Source organism: Megascapheus bottae, chromosome 30 (genome assembly GCF_031878675.1).
Source record: "Megascapheus bottae isolate mThoBot1 chromosome 30, mThoBot2.hap1, whole genome shotgun sequence".
Classification (NCBI taxonomy): Eukaryota; Metazoa; Chordata; class Mammalia; order Rodentia; family Geomyidae; genus Megascapheus; species Megascapheus bottae.
In genome coordinates this window covers 13973872-13991997 of record NC_143538.1, presented here as the reverse complement: position 1 = coordinate 13991997, position 18126 = coordinate 13973872, and the positions used below count along the sequence as shown (strand labels likewise).

The 18126-nt window shown below is 53.0% G+C and overlaps 1 protein-coding gene across 1 annotated transcript in view; it reads right to left on the bottom strand.

Annotated features, from left to right (window-relative positions):
- Adamtsl3 (ADAMTS like 3) overlaps nucleotides 1-18126 on the bottom strand; it is an 84037-nt gene that overhangs the window by 26487 nt on the left and 39424 nt on the right. Inside the window, exons 9-19 of the mRNA XM_090321635.1 lie at nucleotides 17038-17149; nucleotides 16424-16562; nucleotides 15143-15193; nucleotides 14310-14514; nucleotides 13490-13637; nucleotides 12060-12144; nucleotides 9602-9885; nucleotides 8171-8300; nucleotides 4956-5148; nucleotides 4692-4871; nucleotides 3522-3675 (exon numbers count right to left, since the gene is read on the bottom strand). Of these exons, the coding sequence (XP_090177761.1) occupies nucleotides 3522-3675; nucleotides 4692-4871; nucleotides 4956-5148; nucleotides 8171-8300; nucleotides 9602-9885; nucleotides 12060-12144; nucleotides 13490-13637; nucleotides 14310-14514; nucleotides 15143-15193; nucleotides 16424-16562; nucleotides 17038-17149 (1681 nt within the window). The remainder of the gene's footprint in view (nucleotides 1-3521; nucleotides 3676-4691; nucleotides 4872-4955; nucleotides 5149-8170; nucleotides 8301-9601; nucleotides 9886-12059; nucleotides 12145-13489; nucleotides 13638-14309; nucleotides 14515-15142; nucleotides 15194-16423; nucleotides 16563-17037; nucleotides 17150-18126) is intronic.

The following is an 18126-nucleotide window of genomic DNA, read 5'->3' as shown; positions in this document are numbered from 1 at the left end:
GGTGGAGGTACTCATGATCTACAGGGTGGAGGTGTTCATGATCTACAGGGTGGAGGTACTCATGATCTACAGGGTGGATGTACTCATGATCTACATGGTGGATGTACTCATGATCTACAAGGTAGATGTTCTCATGATCAACAGGGTGGAGGTGTTCATGATCTACAGGGTGGAGGTGTTCATGATCTACAGGGTGGATGTACTCATGATCTACAGGGTGGAGGTACTCATGACCTACACGGTGGATGTACTCATGATCTACAGGGTGGAGGTATTCATGATCTACAGGGTGGAGGTGTTCATGATCTACAGGGTGGATGTACTCATGATCTACAGGGTGGAGGTGTTCATGATCTATAGGGTGGATGTACTCATGATCTACAGGGTGGATGTACTCATGATCTACAGGGTGGATTTACTCATGATCTACAGGGTGGATGTACTCATGACCTACAGGGAGGATGTACTCATGATCTACAGGGTGGAGGTGCTCATGATCTACAGGGTGGAGGTGTTCATGATCTACAGGGTGGATGTACTCATGATCTACAGGGTGGAGGTGTTCATGATCTACAGGGTGGATGTGCTCATGACCTACAGGGTGGATGTACTCATGATCTACACGGTGGATGTGTTCATGATCTACAGGGTGGATGTACTCATGATCTACAGGGTGGATGTACTCATGATCTACAGGGTGGAGGTACTCATGATCTACAGGGTGGATGTACTCATGAACTACAGGGTGGAGGTGTTCATGATCTACAGGGTGGATGTACTCATGATCTACAGGGTAGATGTACTCATGATCTACAGGCTGTATGTACTCATGATCTACAGGGTGGATGTGCTCATGATCTACATGGTGGAGGTGTACATGATCCACAGGGTGGATGTGTTCATGATCTACAGGGTGGATGTACTCATGATCTACAGGGTGGAGGTGTTCATGATCTACATGGTGGATGTACTCATGATCTACAGGGTGGAGGTGTTCATGATCTACAGGGTGGAGGTGTTCATGATCTACAGGGTGGAGGTGTTCATGATCTACATGGTGGAGGTGTTCATGATCTACAGGGTGGATGTACTCATGACCTACAGGGTCGATGTACTCATGATCTACAGGGTGGAGGTGTTCATGATCTACAGGGTGGAGGTGTTCATGATCTACAGGGTGGATGTACTCATGATCTACAGGGTGGATGTACTCATGATCTACAGGTTGGAGGTGCTCATGATCTACAGGGTGGAGGTGTTCATGATCTACAGGGTGGATGTACTCATGATCTACAGGGTGGATGTACTCATGATCTACAGGGTGGATGTGTTCATGATCTTCAGGGTGGAGGTGTTCATGATCTACATGGTGGATGTACTCATGATCTACAGGGTGGATGTACTCATGATCTACAGGGTGGAGGTGTTCATGATCTACATGGTGGATGTACTCATGATCTACAGGGTGGATGTACTCATGATCTACAGGGTAGATGTACTCATGATCTACAGGCTGTATGTACTCATGATCTACAGGGTGGATGTGCTCATGATCTACATGGTGGAGGTGTACATGATCCACAGGGTGGATGTGTTCATGATCTACAGGGTGGAGGTGCTCATGATCTACAGGGTGGAGGTGTTCATGATCTACAGGGTGGATGTACTCATTATCTACAGGGTGGAGGTGTTCATGATCTACAGGGTAGAGGTGCTCATGATCTACAGGGTGGAGTTGCTCATGATCTACAGGGTGGATGTACTCATGATCTACAGGGTGGATGTGTTCATGATCTACAGGGTGGAGGTGCTCATGGATCTACAGGGTGGATGTGTTCATGATCTACAGGGTGGAGGTGCTCATGATCTACAGGGTGGATGTACTCATGATCTACAGGGTGGATGTACTCATGATCTACAGGGTGGATGTGTTCATGATCTACAGGGTGGAGGTGCTCATGATCTACAGGTTGGAGTTGCTCATGATCTACAGGGTGGATGTGTTCATGATCTACAGGGTGGATGTACTCATGATCTACAGGGTGGAGGTGTTCATGATCTACAGGGTGGAGGTGTTCATGATCTACAGGATGGAGGTGTTCATGATCTACAGGGTGGAGGTGTTCATGATCTACATGGTGGTTGTACTCATGATCTACAGGGTGGATGTACTCATGATCTACAGGGTGGAGGTGTTCATGATCTACAGGGTGGATGTACTCATGATCTACAGGGTGGATGTACTCATGATCTACAGGGTGGATGTACTCATGATCTACCGGGTGGATGTGTTCATGATCTACAGGGTGGAGGTGCTCATGATCTACAGGGTGGAGTTGCTCATGATCTACAGGGTGGATGTGTTCATGATCTACAGGGTAGATGTACTCATTATCTACAGGGTGGAGGTGTTCATGATCTACAGGGTGGAGTTGCTCATGATCTACAGGGTGGATGTGTTCATGATCTACAGGGTGGATGTACTCATGATCTACAGGGTGGAGGTGCTCATGATCTACAGGGTGGATGTGTTCATGATCTACAGGGTGGATGTGTTCATGATCTACAGGGTGGAGGTGTTCATGATCTACAGGGTGGATGTGTTCATGATCTACAGGGTGGATGTACTCATGATCTACAGGGTGGATTTACTCATGATCTACAGGGTGGATGTGTTCATGATCTACAGGGTGGAGGTGTTCGTTATCTACAGGGTGGATGTGTTCATGATCTACAGGGTGGATGTACTCATGATCTACAGGGTGGATTTACTCATGATCTACAGGGTGGATGTACTCATGACCTACAGGGAGGATGTACTCATGATCTACAGGGTGGATGTACTCATGATCTACAGGGTGGAGGTGTTCATGATCTACAGGGTGGATGTACTCATGATCTACAGGGTGGAGTTGCTCATGATCTACAGGGTGGATGTGTTCATGATCTACAGGGTGGAGGTGTTCATGATCTACAGGGTGGATGTACTCATGATCTACAGGGTGGATGTACTCATGATCTACAGGGTGGATGTACTCATGATCTACAGTGTGGATGTACTCATGATCTACAGGGTGGAGGTGTTCATGATCTACAGGGTGGAGGTGTTCATGATCTACAGGGTGGATGTACTCATGATCTACAGGGTGGATGTGTTCATGATCTACAGGGTGGAGGTGCTCATGGATCTACGAGGTGGCTGTGCTCATGGCTTCCATGTGGCAGATGTGCCCATGCCTTCTACAGGTGGATGTGCTCCTGACTTCTGGGAGGAGGGTGTGCTCAAGAATTCTGTGCAGAGAACAGAAACCTCCTTAGCACTGGTGAAGCAGGGCACATTTCCTAAGGCTGGTTTTTCTCAGAACTGGCCTCTGTCTCCAAGCTCCTCCCAATGGATGTTAGAAGCAGTGCTGCCTGACCTGGCTCCCTCTCACAACTGGAACTGGAGGATAGTCGGGGCTGCAATACAAGGGACTGCACTGGGTGTCAGTGAGGGGACCACACACAGGGGACATACTCACCCCCGCACACACGCATCTGACAAGCTCTCATGAGAGGGGGCCCAGTGAGACTGTGGCACGCAGCCTCGCCGAGTGGGACTTGGAGACCCCTGGCTGTCAGCTTCTGACACACCTGCCTCCTCCTCTGAATCCCAACGCCACAGCTGACGGAGCACTGCAAGGAGAGCACATAGCTGTCAAGTAGGGCAAGAGCTGAAGTCAGTTCCAACCTAGCAACAGCACAGCCTCATGTAGGCAGGGGAGAGCGGTACTCAAGGCAGGTTGTGGGAGGCAAGCCTCTCCCCAGTCTCCAGTGTCTTCTGATATTTTCATGGCTAGGGGGGCTAAGCACCTTCTTCTGTAACTGGTTCTCTGCAATGACAGGCAGCTTTTCTCCCCTCCCTCAGGCCATGTGGCCTCTTCTGCCCTGGCTGGAGGCCGGAAAGCCCCCTTTCTCCTTCTGCTGTTTCCTGCCCATGCTCTGCAGGAGCACACTCTGCAGACCCACGCTCCAGATTCTCAGGGGCAGCGTGATCTGAGCACTCCTCTCCTCCTCCTCCCCTGGTCCCTGAGCCACAATCCAGGCTTCTCAAGATGGCCCCTAACTCCTGGGGACTCCCATCCTGCTCGGTGTTCGAGGAAATGTTTCTTGGCCCTCAACCTTTCCTCTCATTTTGGTCCAGAGTTCATGGTCTATGGCAGTTATGCTTCATAATTTATACTTTGGACTGTGGCCATTCACTGAAGTCAGAATGCTCCCTTTTCCCATTCTCCTTGGGTCTTTCTTTTTAAAACTAGATTTCAAAGGAGGGGAGCACAAGTTTTAAAAATGCCTTCACAGCCATTTTGACAGAAGCTCTTAATGATTACTTTTCTGGATTGAAAAAGACTATTTGCTGGGTTATGAACAGATATTCTAAAACTACCACTCACCAAATGATCGTTTATCTTTTAACAAGTCTCCCACATATTAAAGTCAATACCAAGGTTCAACTATCTCCGAACCTATATTTGTTCATTCACAGCGATCAAACACTAAGATTTCTCCAACCACTACGGTGCTTTTCCTCTCTGCATGAAGCCTGGCGTAGCAGTATGAACCATTGCTGGATGGAGATGAGAGGGCTGGTCGCTGGTCCGAGGTGGAGGTGAGGGATGGCTGCCGTCTGAGGGCGGAGGTGATGAGCGTACCTTGGACCAGTCCCCTGCCTCCAGGTGAGGCGGGCAGTCAGTTCTGGCGCAGGACTTGCGAGTTGATACCTTGGGTCCTTGGCACAACTTATCGGAGAGGCTCAGGAAGCTGCCGTCTGTTAACAGTTGCCGACAGGCAACTCTCCGGGTCTGAGTGCCCCCACCACAGGTCCTGGAACACTGAGAGCAGGGCAGGGTGAGGTGTGGCCCACTCCGTGCAGGCACCTAAGGCACGAGGAGGCCCAGGCCTGGAGTCAGCCATACCTGCTGCCACTCTTCAATATACCAGCGTGGAGGGCAATCAAACTGGTTGCATGCTTGCAACGCGTGCGGCTTCTCCCCGCTGCACTCCTCTGGAGGGGCCGGGGAGGTCTCTGGATACAGACACTGCACCTCCCGGGTCTGGATCCCCACGCCGCAGGTGGCAGAGCAGGGGCCCCAGGCTTCCACGTGCCATCTGGGTAGACAGAGACAGACAGAGATGGGCGGAAGGATGGATGGATCAATTCACTCACTGATGGGCAAAACTAAGTGGGAAAGACGGAACGAGACAAGCATGACCAATTCCAAGTGCTCTGAATATGTGGACACCAGACTCCACAGCCTCAGTGTTTCCACCACAGTACGTAATTAAAAAGCAAAGCAAAACAGAAAAACAGCATTTTAAACCAGGAAACATTAGGAACATGCTACAGAGCATGCTCATTGGCGGAAAATCTCTAATGGAAAAGCAGCCAACCATTTCCCCATCTTACCCATGCCGTCCATGCACAAGGAAAGGGGGCTTGGTTTTGAGTAAACTCCTAGAGGCAATGATGATTTATGGAAGCATCAAAAGAAATTCCAAATGCTGGGGCCGGGAGTTTGGCCTAGTGGTTAAAGTGCTTGCCTAGCATGCATGAAGACCCATGTTCGATTCCTCGGTACCACATACGTAGAAAAAAGCCGGAAGTGGTGCTGAGGCTCAAGTGGTAGAGCTCTAGCCTTGAGAAAGTCCAAGGACAGTGCTCAGGCCCTGAGCTCAAGCCCAGGACTGGCAAAAAAAAAAAAGAAAGAAATTCCAAATGCACCTCAGGAATCTTTGGAGCACCTGGATTTGTTATTTAGAATACCCCTAAGAAAATTCTTTTATCTCAGGACTGGATTTACAACACATATACAAAGTAGTTCCTTTCCAGGAAGATATTGGAAAAATCAGGTTTCCTCATGAGACATCTGTGACAATGAAAAGCCAGGCAGCTGCTTCTGATACACATTTGCAAGGTAGACAGATGCTGGCTTGGGGCAGGGGAAGAGTGCACACTCTCAACTCCACCAAAGGGAAGTCCAGTACACACTCAGCAATAAAGGCAGACGTAAATACTCCTGTGCTCCAGGAGCATCAGGAGTGGCTACTGAAATAGTAAAAGTGAGGGCCAGGGTGGCGGCCCATCACTCTAAGCCCAGCTTCCTGGGGAGGGGTAGTAAGGGTTGCTGCCGAAAGCTAGCCTTATGTCTCAGCGTCTGCTTCCTACTGGGACGGCTTTTCCCGTTCTCTGGTGAACGTCTCGGGGAAGGCTCTTCCTACAGCTCTGGGTGTGAGGAAAATCACCAGGAACACTGTGGTTGCCACATTTTTGGTAGCAATCTGATGATGCGGCTGAATGTTTGGAAGTGTCCATTGCCGCAGTGCCACATGACCTCTGCGGCAGCACTGTGGCCCACCATCCTCCAGTGAGTGCACGGTAGGACCGAGGTTAGCAAGGAAAGGGCTGCCCACGAGCTGCAGGTGGTGAGGAAGTGAGCAGCCGGTCCTTGCTAGGTGAGAGTGGCTACAGAGCGCCTGGCTCCTGTCTGCTCCCCCCGCAGCACTGAGCTGTGAGAGCGGAGGAGGCTGTCCTTAGCCCAGCCTGCACATTTTCCTGGAAAAAGCAAACCCCATACATAGCCGACACTGGGAGGGATAACCCCAGAGGAGCACATAAACATACAACACCCCACCTCTCCAAGTCCAGGCCAACGCAGCAAATGCATTTGCCTTAGGGTAAAGAGAGATTCGCTGGCTCTCCACCCACCTCAGTGGCAAGTTCTGCCCTGGGGTGACATTTTATTGCTATTGCCCTTGGAGTCAGTAAATATTTGTGTGGAAAATATTACACAAACCCCGTTTCATTCTTTCCTGCAGCACCAGTTTTCTTGAACCTAAAGCATTTTTGTAAACTTACCTTTATTTTGGCATCAAATCTTTGTCTCCCCTGGGCATTTTCCCATCTAAGGCTCAGTCTTGGAAATGATGAATGGACTTTGAAATGACAAATAGCATTTCCTTTCACCTAAAAACAACCTTCATTTTGCAACGCAGCCCGCACATGGCCGCTGTGGCGTTGTTTCTAGTGGAGCGGCTCTGTGTGGAACGATGGCCGCCCCAGGCTGCATGAGCACCCGCTCTGCACCTGGGAGGGTGGCAGGCATGCTGGACGTGGCTGATGGGTGAACTAACCAGTGTGCCTTCCCAGAGGCCCTAAGTGCCAGCCACGGCTGTGCTGCCAGTCTGGCCGTGGTGTGGTAGGATAAAGAAAGAGCCTGGCCCACACTGTGCTCCATCTGTGACCTCTTGGGCAGGTCAGCTTTGCCTGGCCCGTCACTCTTAGAACCCTGGCAAGCCTTCACATCCTATCCCACCATCCTCCTATTGAATGCTTCTCATGCAGCCAGGATGGCAGGTGCGTGCCACCATGCCCAGCTCAGAGCATGCGTATTGATTCATCATGACGTTTCTGAACAAATTTTAAGTTATTGGTAAGAATGGTAGGACAGCTGGGCACTGGGGGCTCCTGTCTGTACTCCTAGCGGCCAAGGAAGCTGAGATTTGAGGGTCACAGTTCAAAACCAGCCCAGGCAGGAAAGTGCCTGAGACTCAAGTCCAATTAACCACTCAAAAACCAGGAGTGGAGCCGTGGCTCAAAGCAGTGGGGCTCTAGCCTTGAGGGGAAAATGGAGCTCAGAGACCATGCCTAGGCCCTGACTTGAAGCCCCATGGCTGACAAAATAAATGAATAACAATAATAATAACGGTAATAATAACCTACTTTTCACCAAGTAAGAATACTTAGAGCAATAATACTCAACACTTTGCAGACTTCAGGCCTCCCTACATCTAATTATACCCCATGATGCAGCAAACTCCTTGAACTTGAAGGCACCTTTGCACACAGAGTGCCCTCTGCCTCTGATGCGCCTTCCTCTACATCAGTGCTCACTGTACTTCAGGGCCCCACTACGTAAAGGGGCAGGGTAAAAGAAGGCAGGAGCACAGCCAGCGAGGAGCTCCAGGTCATGAACAGTCATGCTCCAGAGTCCCACTCAGCATGGCTGTGAGGACCCCACGGGCTTGCAGATGTCTGCACACAGCTGCGGGGGCGGGGGTTACCGCAGGCAGGAGTACCACACAGCGCTCACCTGGGCAGGCAGGCCTCTGTGTTGCACACCTGGCTACTCACCTAGGCGGGCAGGGCTCCGTGTTGCATGCCTGGCTCATGACCGGAGGACGGTGGGTCTGGTCACACAAGCTGTCGTTGACAGCCTGCTGCGTCTGGGTGTGTAAGCACACCGCTATGGCTTCTTGATGGCCTGGGGTAGAGAGAAGACGGACGCAAAGAGCTCTGAATGGTGCACTGCGGACAGGAGGAGAACAGGGCCCCCAGCTGCCACCCGTTAGATACATATTTACTTTTGTTGAGCATAGAATTCCACCACCCACAACAAAAATCTCACATAAAAAAGAAAGGCCCAAGTGGTAGAGCTCTAGCCTTGAGAAAGCCCAAGGACAGAGGTTAGGCCCTGAGTTCAAGCCCCAGGACTGGCAAAAAAGAAAAAGAAAAAAAAAGGCCCAGTCTGCCGCTGAATAAATGTACCCCATTTAGCTTTGTTTTCAAGCTTGGTTGGTACAAGTGATCATTTCTTAGGTCACTAGCCAGGTTCCCCAAACCCCGCCTGGGCTGAGGCTCAGACACCTCCAGGGGACCCCTAACCCCGCCTGGACTGAGGCTCAGATACCTCCAGGGGACCCCTAACCCCGCCTGGACTGAGGCTCAGATACCTGCAGGGGACCCCTAACCCCGCCTGGACTGAGGCTCAGATATCTGCAGGGGACCCCTAACCCCGCCTGGACTGAGGCTGATACCTGCAGGGGACCCCTAACCCCGCCTGGACTGAGGCTGATACCTGCAGGGGACCCCTAACCCCGCCTGGACTGAGGCTCAGATACCTCCAGGGGACCCCTAACCCCACCTGGACTGAGGCTGATACCTCCAGGGGACCCCTAACCCCGCCTGGACTGAGGCTGATACCTGCAGGGGACCCCTAGCCCCGCCTGGACTGAGGCTCAGATACCTGCAGGGGACCCCTAACCCCGCCTGGACTGAGGCTTAGATACCTCCAGGGGACCCCTAACCCCGCCTGGACTGAGGCTGATACCTGCAGGGGACCCCTAACCCCGCCTGGACTGAGGCTGATACCTGCAGGGGACCCCTAACCCCGCCTGGACTGAGGCTCAGATACCTGCAGGGGACCCCTAACCCCGCCTGGACTGAGGCTGATACCTCCAGGGGACCCCTAACCCCGCCTGGACTGAGGCTGATACCTCCAGGGGACCCCTAACCCCGCCTGGACTGAGGCTGATACCTGCAGGGGACCCCTAGCCCCGCCTGGACTGAGGCTGATACCTGCAGGGGACCCCTAACCCCGCCTGGACTGAGGCTCAGATACCTGCAGGGGACCCCTAACCCCGCCTGGACTGAGGCTGATACCTCCAGGGGACCCCTAACCCCGCCTGGACTGAGGCTGATACCTGCAGGGGACCCCTAACCCCGCCTGGACTGAGGCTGATACCTCCAGGGGACCCCTAACCCCGCCTGGACTGAGGCTGATACCTCCCAGGCACGTGGCTGTGCACGGAGTGAAGCCGGCGTACTCCCAGCCATACATGGTCTCGCCGTCCCGCAGCGCCAGGTCCAGCGCAGGCCCCGCAGGGCCCGGGCCACAGGCCTGCAGGAGGCATGGTCGCTGGGCGGGCAGCCGGGGCCCCTCGCACTCCTCCTCCGGAAGCTCGGCCTCGGCCTGCGTGAAGGTGAGCAGTACGCGGCACTTCACCTCTCGCACCTGCACACCCGGGCCACACGTGGCGCTGCAGGGTGACCAGGGGCCTGGGACGAACCTACAGGAAAGCAGGGGCCAGGAGAGGTTACTGGCGGTCATCACAGACCAGCACAGGAGTGATGGCAGCATTCAAAGACTCAGCACCAACCCCACACATCCAGAACACCGTCATGGTGATCCACGAAAATGTAGGGCTTGGAAACTGAGGCAGAGATCCCGGTTGAGGACTTACACCATGTTTGCGCCCATCAGGCCTGACCAAAAACCTTCACTCACAGGTCCTATTGGTGAGTCAAGTCCCACTGGCCAGGAAGCCGGTGGAGGCCAAGGGGCAGCCCTGGAGCTCTCCGAGGTTCTGACGGCATCGCTGGACCAGCTGCAGGCCTCACGGGGTGCAAGGGCTGCTGCGAGTTCCTGGAGCTCCTAACACTGCAGACGAGGCAGGGGTCCTTCCAGGGAGGAGAGAGGACGTTCCTGGGGCTTGGGAGGGAGGGATCTTTGTCCTCTAGACTGTGGTAGCACTCAGCACGGCTCATGCTCACTGTGCTGGCTCGGCTCCCGGCCTCTGTTTCCAAATCCTGTCCCTGCCCTCAGTTCTGTGCGTACAGTGGCTTGGCACTGCCCGTGATGAAGTGACCTTTTCTTCCTCTGGTCTGCTTTCCAAATGTTTCTGCTTTTAAACTGTGGTCTGTTCGCTACTGACGAGTGGGACAGATGGCCTGCCCTAGCCCCCATGGTCTGAACGTACCAAGCAGGTCCGTCCCCATGAGACCCCGGGACGTGCCACCCTGGGCTGCTGCACATTTGTCACAATGCACACTCAGACACACACTTCAGACAGCCAGAAAAAACATGCTCTATGCTGTAGTAGCAAGGTCATGGTCGCACGGACCACTTCTAGAACTTTCCACAACAAGGCAAAGTACGATTGTTACTTCCAGATTTAAAAAGTCGTGACTGCATCACTTTAAAGAGTGGTGATGACATCACGTCCAGAACTTTCTTCAGCTGATGCCATTCCATCTCCAAAACAACCAGCAGAAATTGGGCCCGGGCACGCCACAAGTGGTGGGGTGCCAGCCAAGGCAAGTCCCTGGGTTCAAACTCCAGGGACTGGAGGCCCCTCCCACCCCACAATAAAACCCCAGAGATCCCTTGGCTCCGCTTCAGATGAAACATCCACCCTCTGTGTAAACGCAGAGCTGGGGTGGTGACAAGCCACAGGGGCAGTCATGTATCTCCTCCCGCCCCTGCCTGCTGACAGCAGCCAGCCTCCCAACCCTCAAGGACAGTGCAGGAAAAGGATGGTCGGAAGCGGAGATGGGCTGTGGTTTTGTTTGGAAACTGAGAGGGGATAAACTCTGAAGTAGAAGGAAACTATAAACTTCACACCAGCAAGCAGCAATGGCCCAAACAGACTATCTTTGAGAGGCTGCAGGGAGGCCTTGGAGGAGACGGGCCAGGCTGCTCAGCCAAGGAGCTGGTGCTGGGGGAGAGGGGGCGCAGCGGTGCTTGGGAAAAGAGCAGAGCCCTGGAGGAGTAATGTAGTGGGAAGTAAAACTCCAGGCAAAGTGGTGGGCCTGACAGAAAATGCAGGCAGGGAGTGACAGTGGCCAGACCTGCCGCAGCTCATCTCCTCAAGTTCAGCAATAGTCAGAGACTCTCAAAGTCAGTGACAGTGAGGCTTCTAACTCAGCATCCACTGGCCTGGATGGAACCGAAGGGGCCACCCCGGGCAGGAGGTCACTGTGCAGTAGCTCAGTTTCTGAAGGTGACGAGGGAAAGCTGAAGGTGGGTTGAGCAGCACGGTGAACAAACTTACCTCCCCCACACTGCAAGCGCTAGAACAGTTCATTCTGCATTGTGAAGTCTTCCAGAATAAAGACTTACAGGTCCACAAGACAAAATCTACTCCGCGCATCTGGATTACGCAGTGACGGACTTTGATTAAGTCCGATGTGCTGATCTAGGAATCACACCCCTCCCTCCTGCCCTCCTCCTGTCTCTGACTGACAGAACGCAGGCCACAGGCACTGCCAAAGTCAAGACAGCCGAGTGGTGAAATAAGTAAAACTTCTAGCCGGCTCAAGCTCTCCCGGGCTGCAAGTCCAGCTCATGTGGACACTAAGTGAATCCCTGTACTCCAAAGAGTAAACAACTCTCACAGATGGCACAGCTGGCCGTGCCCTGGGTTCTCCCGACAGGCCTCCCCCCACCCAGGGCCTGACTCACGTGGGGTCTTCAGTTGCTATCCTCATCTCCTCTCGCTCTTGGGCTTGCTTCAGCCAAGGCAGGGTAGCTTCCACCGGATTTCTTTCTAAGAGAAAAGGAGCGTCAACAGAAGCTCAGCGACTGTGACGCTGAGAAGTCAGATGCTCCATCACCGCTGCTGAGGTTCCACCAAGAAAGAAGGTCAGTTCTTTTCAAACATGAGCTGAGTCCTTCAGGTGCCTTCTGCAATGAGTAAACATTGATACACCGGATACACCCCAGACACAACCGGAACACTTCCTAGGGTGCAGCAGGCGGCCTCGGGAGTCAGACTCCAAGCTGCCTTTGTAAAAGGTGCTCTGGCATATCAGAGTTTTGCTTCAAGAGCAACTGTGTGCTTTCCCTTGCTGTGAATTCTTACCCATGGAATACAGAAATTAGCTGAGAAAAGCAAATAACATGGATGTCGGTAAAGCAAGAGGGTGAGAGAGTCCTGTCACAATTTACCCAGACCTCTGGGTAAATGCGCGGGGAGGGGAAGCACCTGGGGGCTCCCTCCACCCTGTGCAGCCCTGGAGGAGGGGAAGGGGGAGGGAAGTGGGCTGCCGTGTGGCAAGTCCAGGGTGGAGACTACATCTCAGGTTCCTGCACATGGTGAGAGGTCTGAGAGCAGGGGAAGGAGAGTGTTTGGTGATGGGCCGTGGTTCTCCTGGAAGAGTGACTCAGCCAGTCAAGTGTGTGTTGAGCTGTTTGACAGTGAACCCAGAAGACTGCAGGGGGATTGCCCATCCTCCCTGAAGATCTAGGGGGAGATGCTGCCAGGAAGACTGCTGTGCCATGGAAAGTGTGCAGAGACGTCCATGCCCTGGGCAGGCGATGGGGGACACAGGTTCTCCTGCGGATTCGTGTGGAGCCAACCCAACGAATGCACGCACACATGCATGCACAGACCCAGCCTGGGGACTGGACACGCACACACCTCGATCCACACAGCCTCACACCAGAGGGAAGGATTCAGCTCCTCCTTCCAGAGCATCCATGCAGGGAGAAGGGGCAGTGACTTCCGTGGGAATGAAGGTGGATGAGAGCTGAGCGGACGGAGCGGCTGCCTCCGCCTCTTCTTCCTTTTCCTGGTCTTCTCCTCCTCTTCCTCTTCCTCCTCCCTCTCCTCGTCCTCCCCGTTCTCCTTCTCTGCACTCCCTCCTCCTGTTCCTCTTCATTCTCCCTGGAGCATGGACTATGTCCAAGTACTACATGCCCACCATATGATACTGGTACAGCCCAGCCAGATGCCACTGGACTCCATGTACACAAAGCCAACAAGGGAATCACTCCTCCCTTGCTCACATAGGCAGGTGGGCTCCATTTCAATAAGGGCGGAAGCCACCAAAGTGGTGCGGTGCTGATATGGAGCTGGCTTGAGCACATCCCTCTCTCCCCTTCCCACTCACCTTTAGGCTTGTAGCAGGGGACGGGAACCACACACTCCTCCTTGATGTGCAGCTTCAGCTGTGGGTTGCAGCCGCCAACGTGCTGCCCGCGATGGTTGATGCACAGAACGACTCTGTAACGTAGGCCTCGCCCACAGGTCACCGTGCACTGTAGAGAAAGGAATCAGAGGCCAGTGAGGGTCTTTGGCAGAAAGGGGTCTATGAGGGAATCATTGTGTCTGTCATATGCTAAGGAATCATCATGTTTTTCCTTATGTGTACCAGAAACATTGAACAAGGTGTTCTAAGTTGCGAGAGAGTTTAATTTTGCACCTATCTGTAAGTCTTTTCTGTTTTGGGGGTAGGGAGATTGGAGCTTGTATTGAGGCTTGACCTCAGTGCTCTCAGCTTTTACATTCACAGCTGGCACTCTGCCACATAAGCCACACCTCCAATCCTGAGCAATCCTTCTATCCGGAGAAACCTGGCACTACCCAGCTTAGTCGCTCCACGTCCTCCTTGCCTTAGCTTGGCCGTCTCTCTTGGCTGTCAGCCGAGGCAGTGTGTATCTAGATCTTGCTTGCTTTTGAACTACAAGGGCAGCAGAGCTGTCCTATGGATACTGCCTCAACACCTGCTCCTGTCCCAGCTCCCCAGCAGGAGTAACCCATGCTTACGCCAGTGCCTGTGGACTCTCCCCCACTGGGCTCTATCTTCCAGATCTTTCTGGAAGCAGGGACTGTATCTATACACACTTGTGTCTGGTTACATGCGGGCCCTGGTGAAACTCCCCTGAGTTCTGAAGTTTAAAAGTGGTGCACTTGCGTTCCTCAAACCTCACCTCAGACCAGTCCATGGCGACCCACTTAGGGCAATCGAAAAGGTTGCAGGTCTGCATCACCTTGGGCTTGGGCGCGTACATGCATTTCCACTCCTCCACCTGCAGGACCTCAGCGTGCAGGGATTCCTCCACACACACGAAGCTCCGCCGCTGGGTCCCCCCTCCACAGGACACAGAGCATGCCGTCCAGGGGTTGTGCTCCCAGCTCAAAAACAAACAAAACCACACCTCGCTCACTTGGCATTGGCCTGTCTCCACACGCAAAGGTGTTGGGAAAGGGAAACATACTGAAGAATCAGTTTGAAGAGCAGTGACCTGTACTCCCAAGACTCTAATCTCAACTGCCACACACAGCCAAAAATCACAAGGGACTCGCTGCTTTGGTGAACCCAAAGTTTCTTTGGAATGAGATTAATACAACCGCCCACCCCTGTCTTATCCTCTCCTGGGCCACTGTGAGAATTAATCAAAAAATTCCTTACACAGGGTCATGAAACCACAAAACACTAATGGAACATACTGCTGAGAACTGACAGCAAAGCCAAAGGCAGGAGTCACCATTCTGGTGTCCTGGTGTCCTGAGTATTTGTATTCCGATCAACTGCGTGACTTTCATTCCTGCTATGAGACCCAGCTGTCCAAGGAATGGCCCACCCTGAGAAACTTGGCTGTCCCAGGCAGTGCAGCCCAGGGCTCCCTAGAGAGATCTCCCCGCAGAGCCCTTGCTCCCCTAGCTCTGGGAGGGACATGGCCACCACCGCAGGTACAGAGTCTGAACTTGCCGCCTGGCCCAGAGTGCAAACACCAAAAGGAAAAGGAAATGCACAACTCACCGGGGAAGAGGCTGGAAGTGGTCGTAGGGCATAATCTCCTTAAATCCATCGCTGCAAGCAAAATCATGGAGAGGATGTCCTACTTATTAATCAGCTAACACACCTTTGACAGGGCGAGACAGTGCTCTTTCAACTGGAAACTAAAAATGTCGAGTGTTGTAAACTACTCTCCAGAACCCCGAGAGCCAGGTATTGGGGACATGCCTATGGTTGCAATGACTGGTGAAGTTACCCAGAGTTGGAGAACCAGTGTCTGGGGCTCTTCTACCTACCTGGAAACGAGGGGGCTCAAGGAGTTGAGCTCCTGCATAGCAGGTGTGACTCCAAAACTGCCAAGGAGGAACACAAACAAGACCCAAAGTGTCCCCAGTTGACTAGGACACTACGGGAAACCGATCTGGGGGTATGTGCTCCAAAGGGAGAAAATACCGTTATTTGGACCAGTCTATTCCCTTTTATCACCATTATTCTGAAGAAATACACTGAGGATACAGACACACTGTGTCCTGGAATCCTGCAGAACACCCATCCCCTGAAAGCTCCCTGCTAATCATCGTGTTCAGGAGGGCTACTGGAAGCAGTATAGAGCAGGGCAGGAAATGGAGTCCACTTGTACACTGGCCACCGCCAGCTGGAGAACGTCTGATAGCGGGCTATTATTTTAAGATGCTGCAGCAGAGCCAGGAAACTTCCCGGGGCCATCCAAGCTAGCAGGTAGTAGATTATGCAACAAGCTCTCTGCTTTGGCATGAAAGCATCTTACTTCCTTCCACCACGCATTGTTTATACATGAGAGCACTTCTTCAAGTCGGAAGATGGGTGGGTCTCTGGGTTGGGCACTGTAGGGATTTGGGTGACCCTTAATACTGGATTGTAAGAATTGCCCGGAAAGGTTCATTACAAAGAGCTGGGGACCCTCACCACGAGAAGGAGCTGGCCCAGATGACCAGACCAGCAAAACAGGACCAGGACCAGTGCCATGGCAATAAATGTTTCATTTCAACAGTAAAGGCTGAGAGTGGTAGAACACCCACCATCTCAGCCACGGTGGAAAGCTTAAACAGGCAGATCAGGGTCCAGGCTGACCCAGGGCCAAATGTGAAATCCTACCTCAAAAACAGCCAGAGCAAGAGAGGACTATAGGCACAGCCCGAGGGAGAAAGCTCACCAAGAAAACACCATAGCCGAGCTCAAACCCCAGTGTCATGGAAAACATTCATACACAAAGAAAAGCAAGCAACCCAGCAGATGACTGGACCACAGGGCAGGTGGCGCACGGACCTGGACGGGCAGGGGTCCATGGCGCACTCCCTCAGCTTCGGCTTCGGCTTGACATTCTCGGGGTAGTAGTGGCAGTAGTGGTCGGGGACCACCCTCCTCAAGCGGACGTCCACACACTCCGCAGAGTTGAGCTGGTAGCCTGTGGGGAGGGAGGGTGTCAGGGCACCCCACGACACGTGCAGTGTGTGCGGCAGCCCTGGCTGTGCCATGCTCCCCACTTTCTCATCACACATGCTGCACCCACAGCCGCAGCAGCAGCACTGAGCCGCCTCCCTGCCACCAGTCACCCCAGCTCCACTGTGGACACCCAGGGGAGGTTCCAGAGTCTCTGAGGAAGAAATAACTGGAGTCTGGCTGGCCCAAGGAGGCTTTCCTCCAGCTCTGTGGCCTGGCCCCCAGTGTGGTGGACAGAGCGGGGGACACAGCACAGGGGAACGCTGCAGCGGGGTGACTTGTGCTGTGTGCAGCACGTGTGTGTGTGATGCACCACAGTGAAACCCCTTGGACATGAACACCACACACTCCTGGAGCTCGGGCTGCCTGGGGTCGGCCACAACGAAATGTCCTCTCCACACGCATGCTGCTGTCAGATATTCATGGCGAGCCAGCCTCACCTCCGCCACACGTCACGGTACAGGGGAAGAAGTCAGTCTGCCTCCACTGGTGACTGATGGGCTGGTAAAAGAAGAACTGGACGGTGCTGTCCTTGGCCACCGTGTACCTGGTCTGGACAGAGAGAACTGGGGTGACATGTCTGCACACGTGTGTGCATGGTTCTGGACAGAGAACCATGACGACACCTTTGGAGTAGACGGTGCTTCCCACACCTCCCAAATGAAATACACTTTCTCTCACTGCAGCCTACCTCTCCCGGGCTCCACCAACCCCCACACAAGGACCCAAGGGGTCTAGACGGTGAGGGCAGCTCACTCAGACTGGTCCCAAGTGAGGCCCCAGGACTCTTCCACAACCCCCTGCAGCCATATCAGAAAAATCCTCGCCTGCGGGTTGTGGAGAAAAAGGAACCCTACTGCACTGCTGCTGGGATTGTAAGCAAGTTCAGCCACTCTGGAAAGCAGTGCCACGGTTTCTTAAAGAACTGAAAAATAGATCTTCCCTACGATCCCGCCATACCACTCCTGGGCATCTATCCTGAACATCATAACCACCCAGGATATGATAAGGACACCTGCTCAGCTATGTCCATCTCTGCACTATTCACCATAGCCAGGCGATGGAAACAATCCAGATGCTCTACTGCAGATGAATGGATACAGAAAGTGTGGTATATATACACAATGGAATTCTACATAGCCAACACACAAGATAAAATAATGGCATTCGCAGGGAAGAGGATGAATCTAGAGCGAATCATGTTGCATGAGACAAGTCAAGACTAAAGGAACAAAAAGCACAGGGTATCCTTAATATGTGGCTATCAGATCCAAACAGTACAAGAGCGAGGACTCATTATTCACGTACCCAATACTATGGACATGATATTGGAAATATAAACACAACTACATAGACATAAAAATTTGTGACTCTTTTGGGGCCGGGAGTTTGGCCTAGTGGTAGAGCGCTTGCCTAGCATGCACAAAGACCCAGGTTCGATTCCTCGGTACCCCACATATATAGCAAAAAGCCGGAAGTGGTGCTGAGGCTCAAGTGGTAGAGTGCTAGCCTTGAGAAAGTCCAAGGAC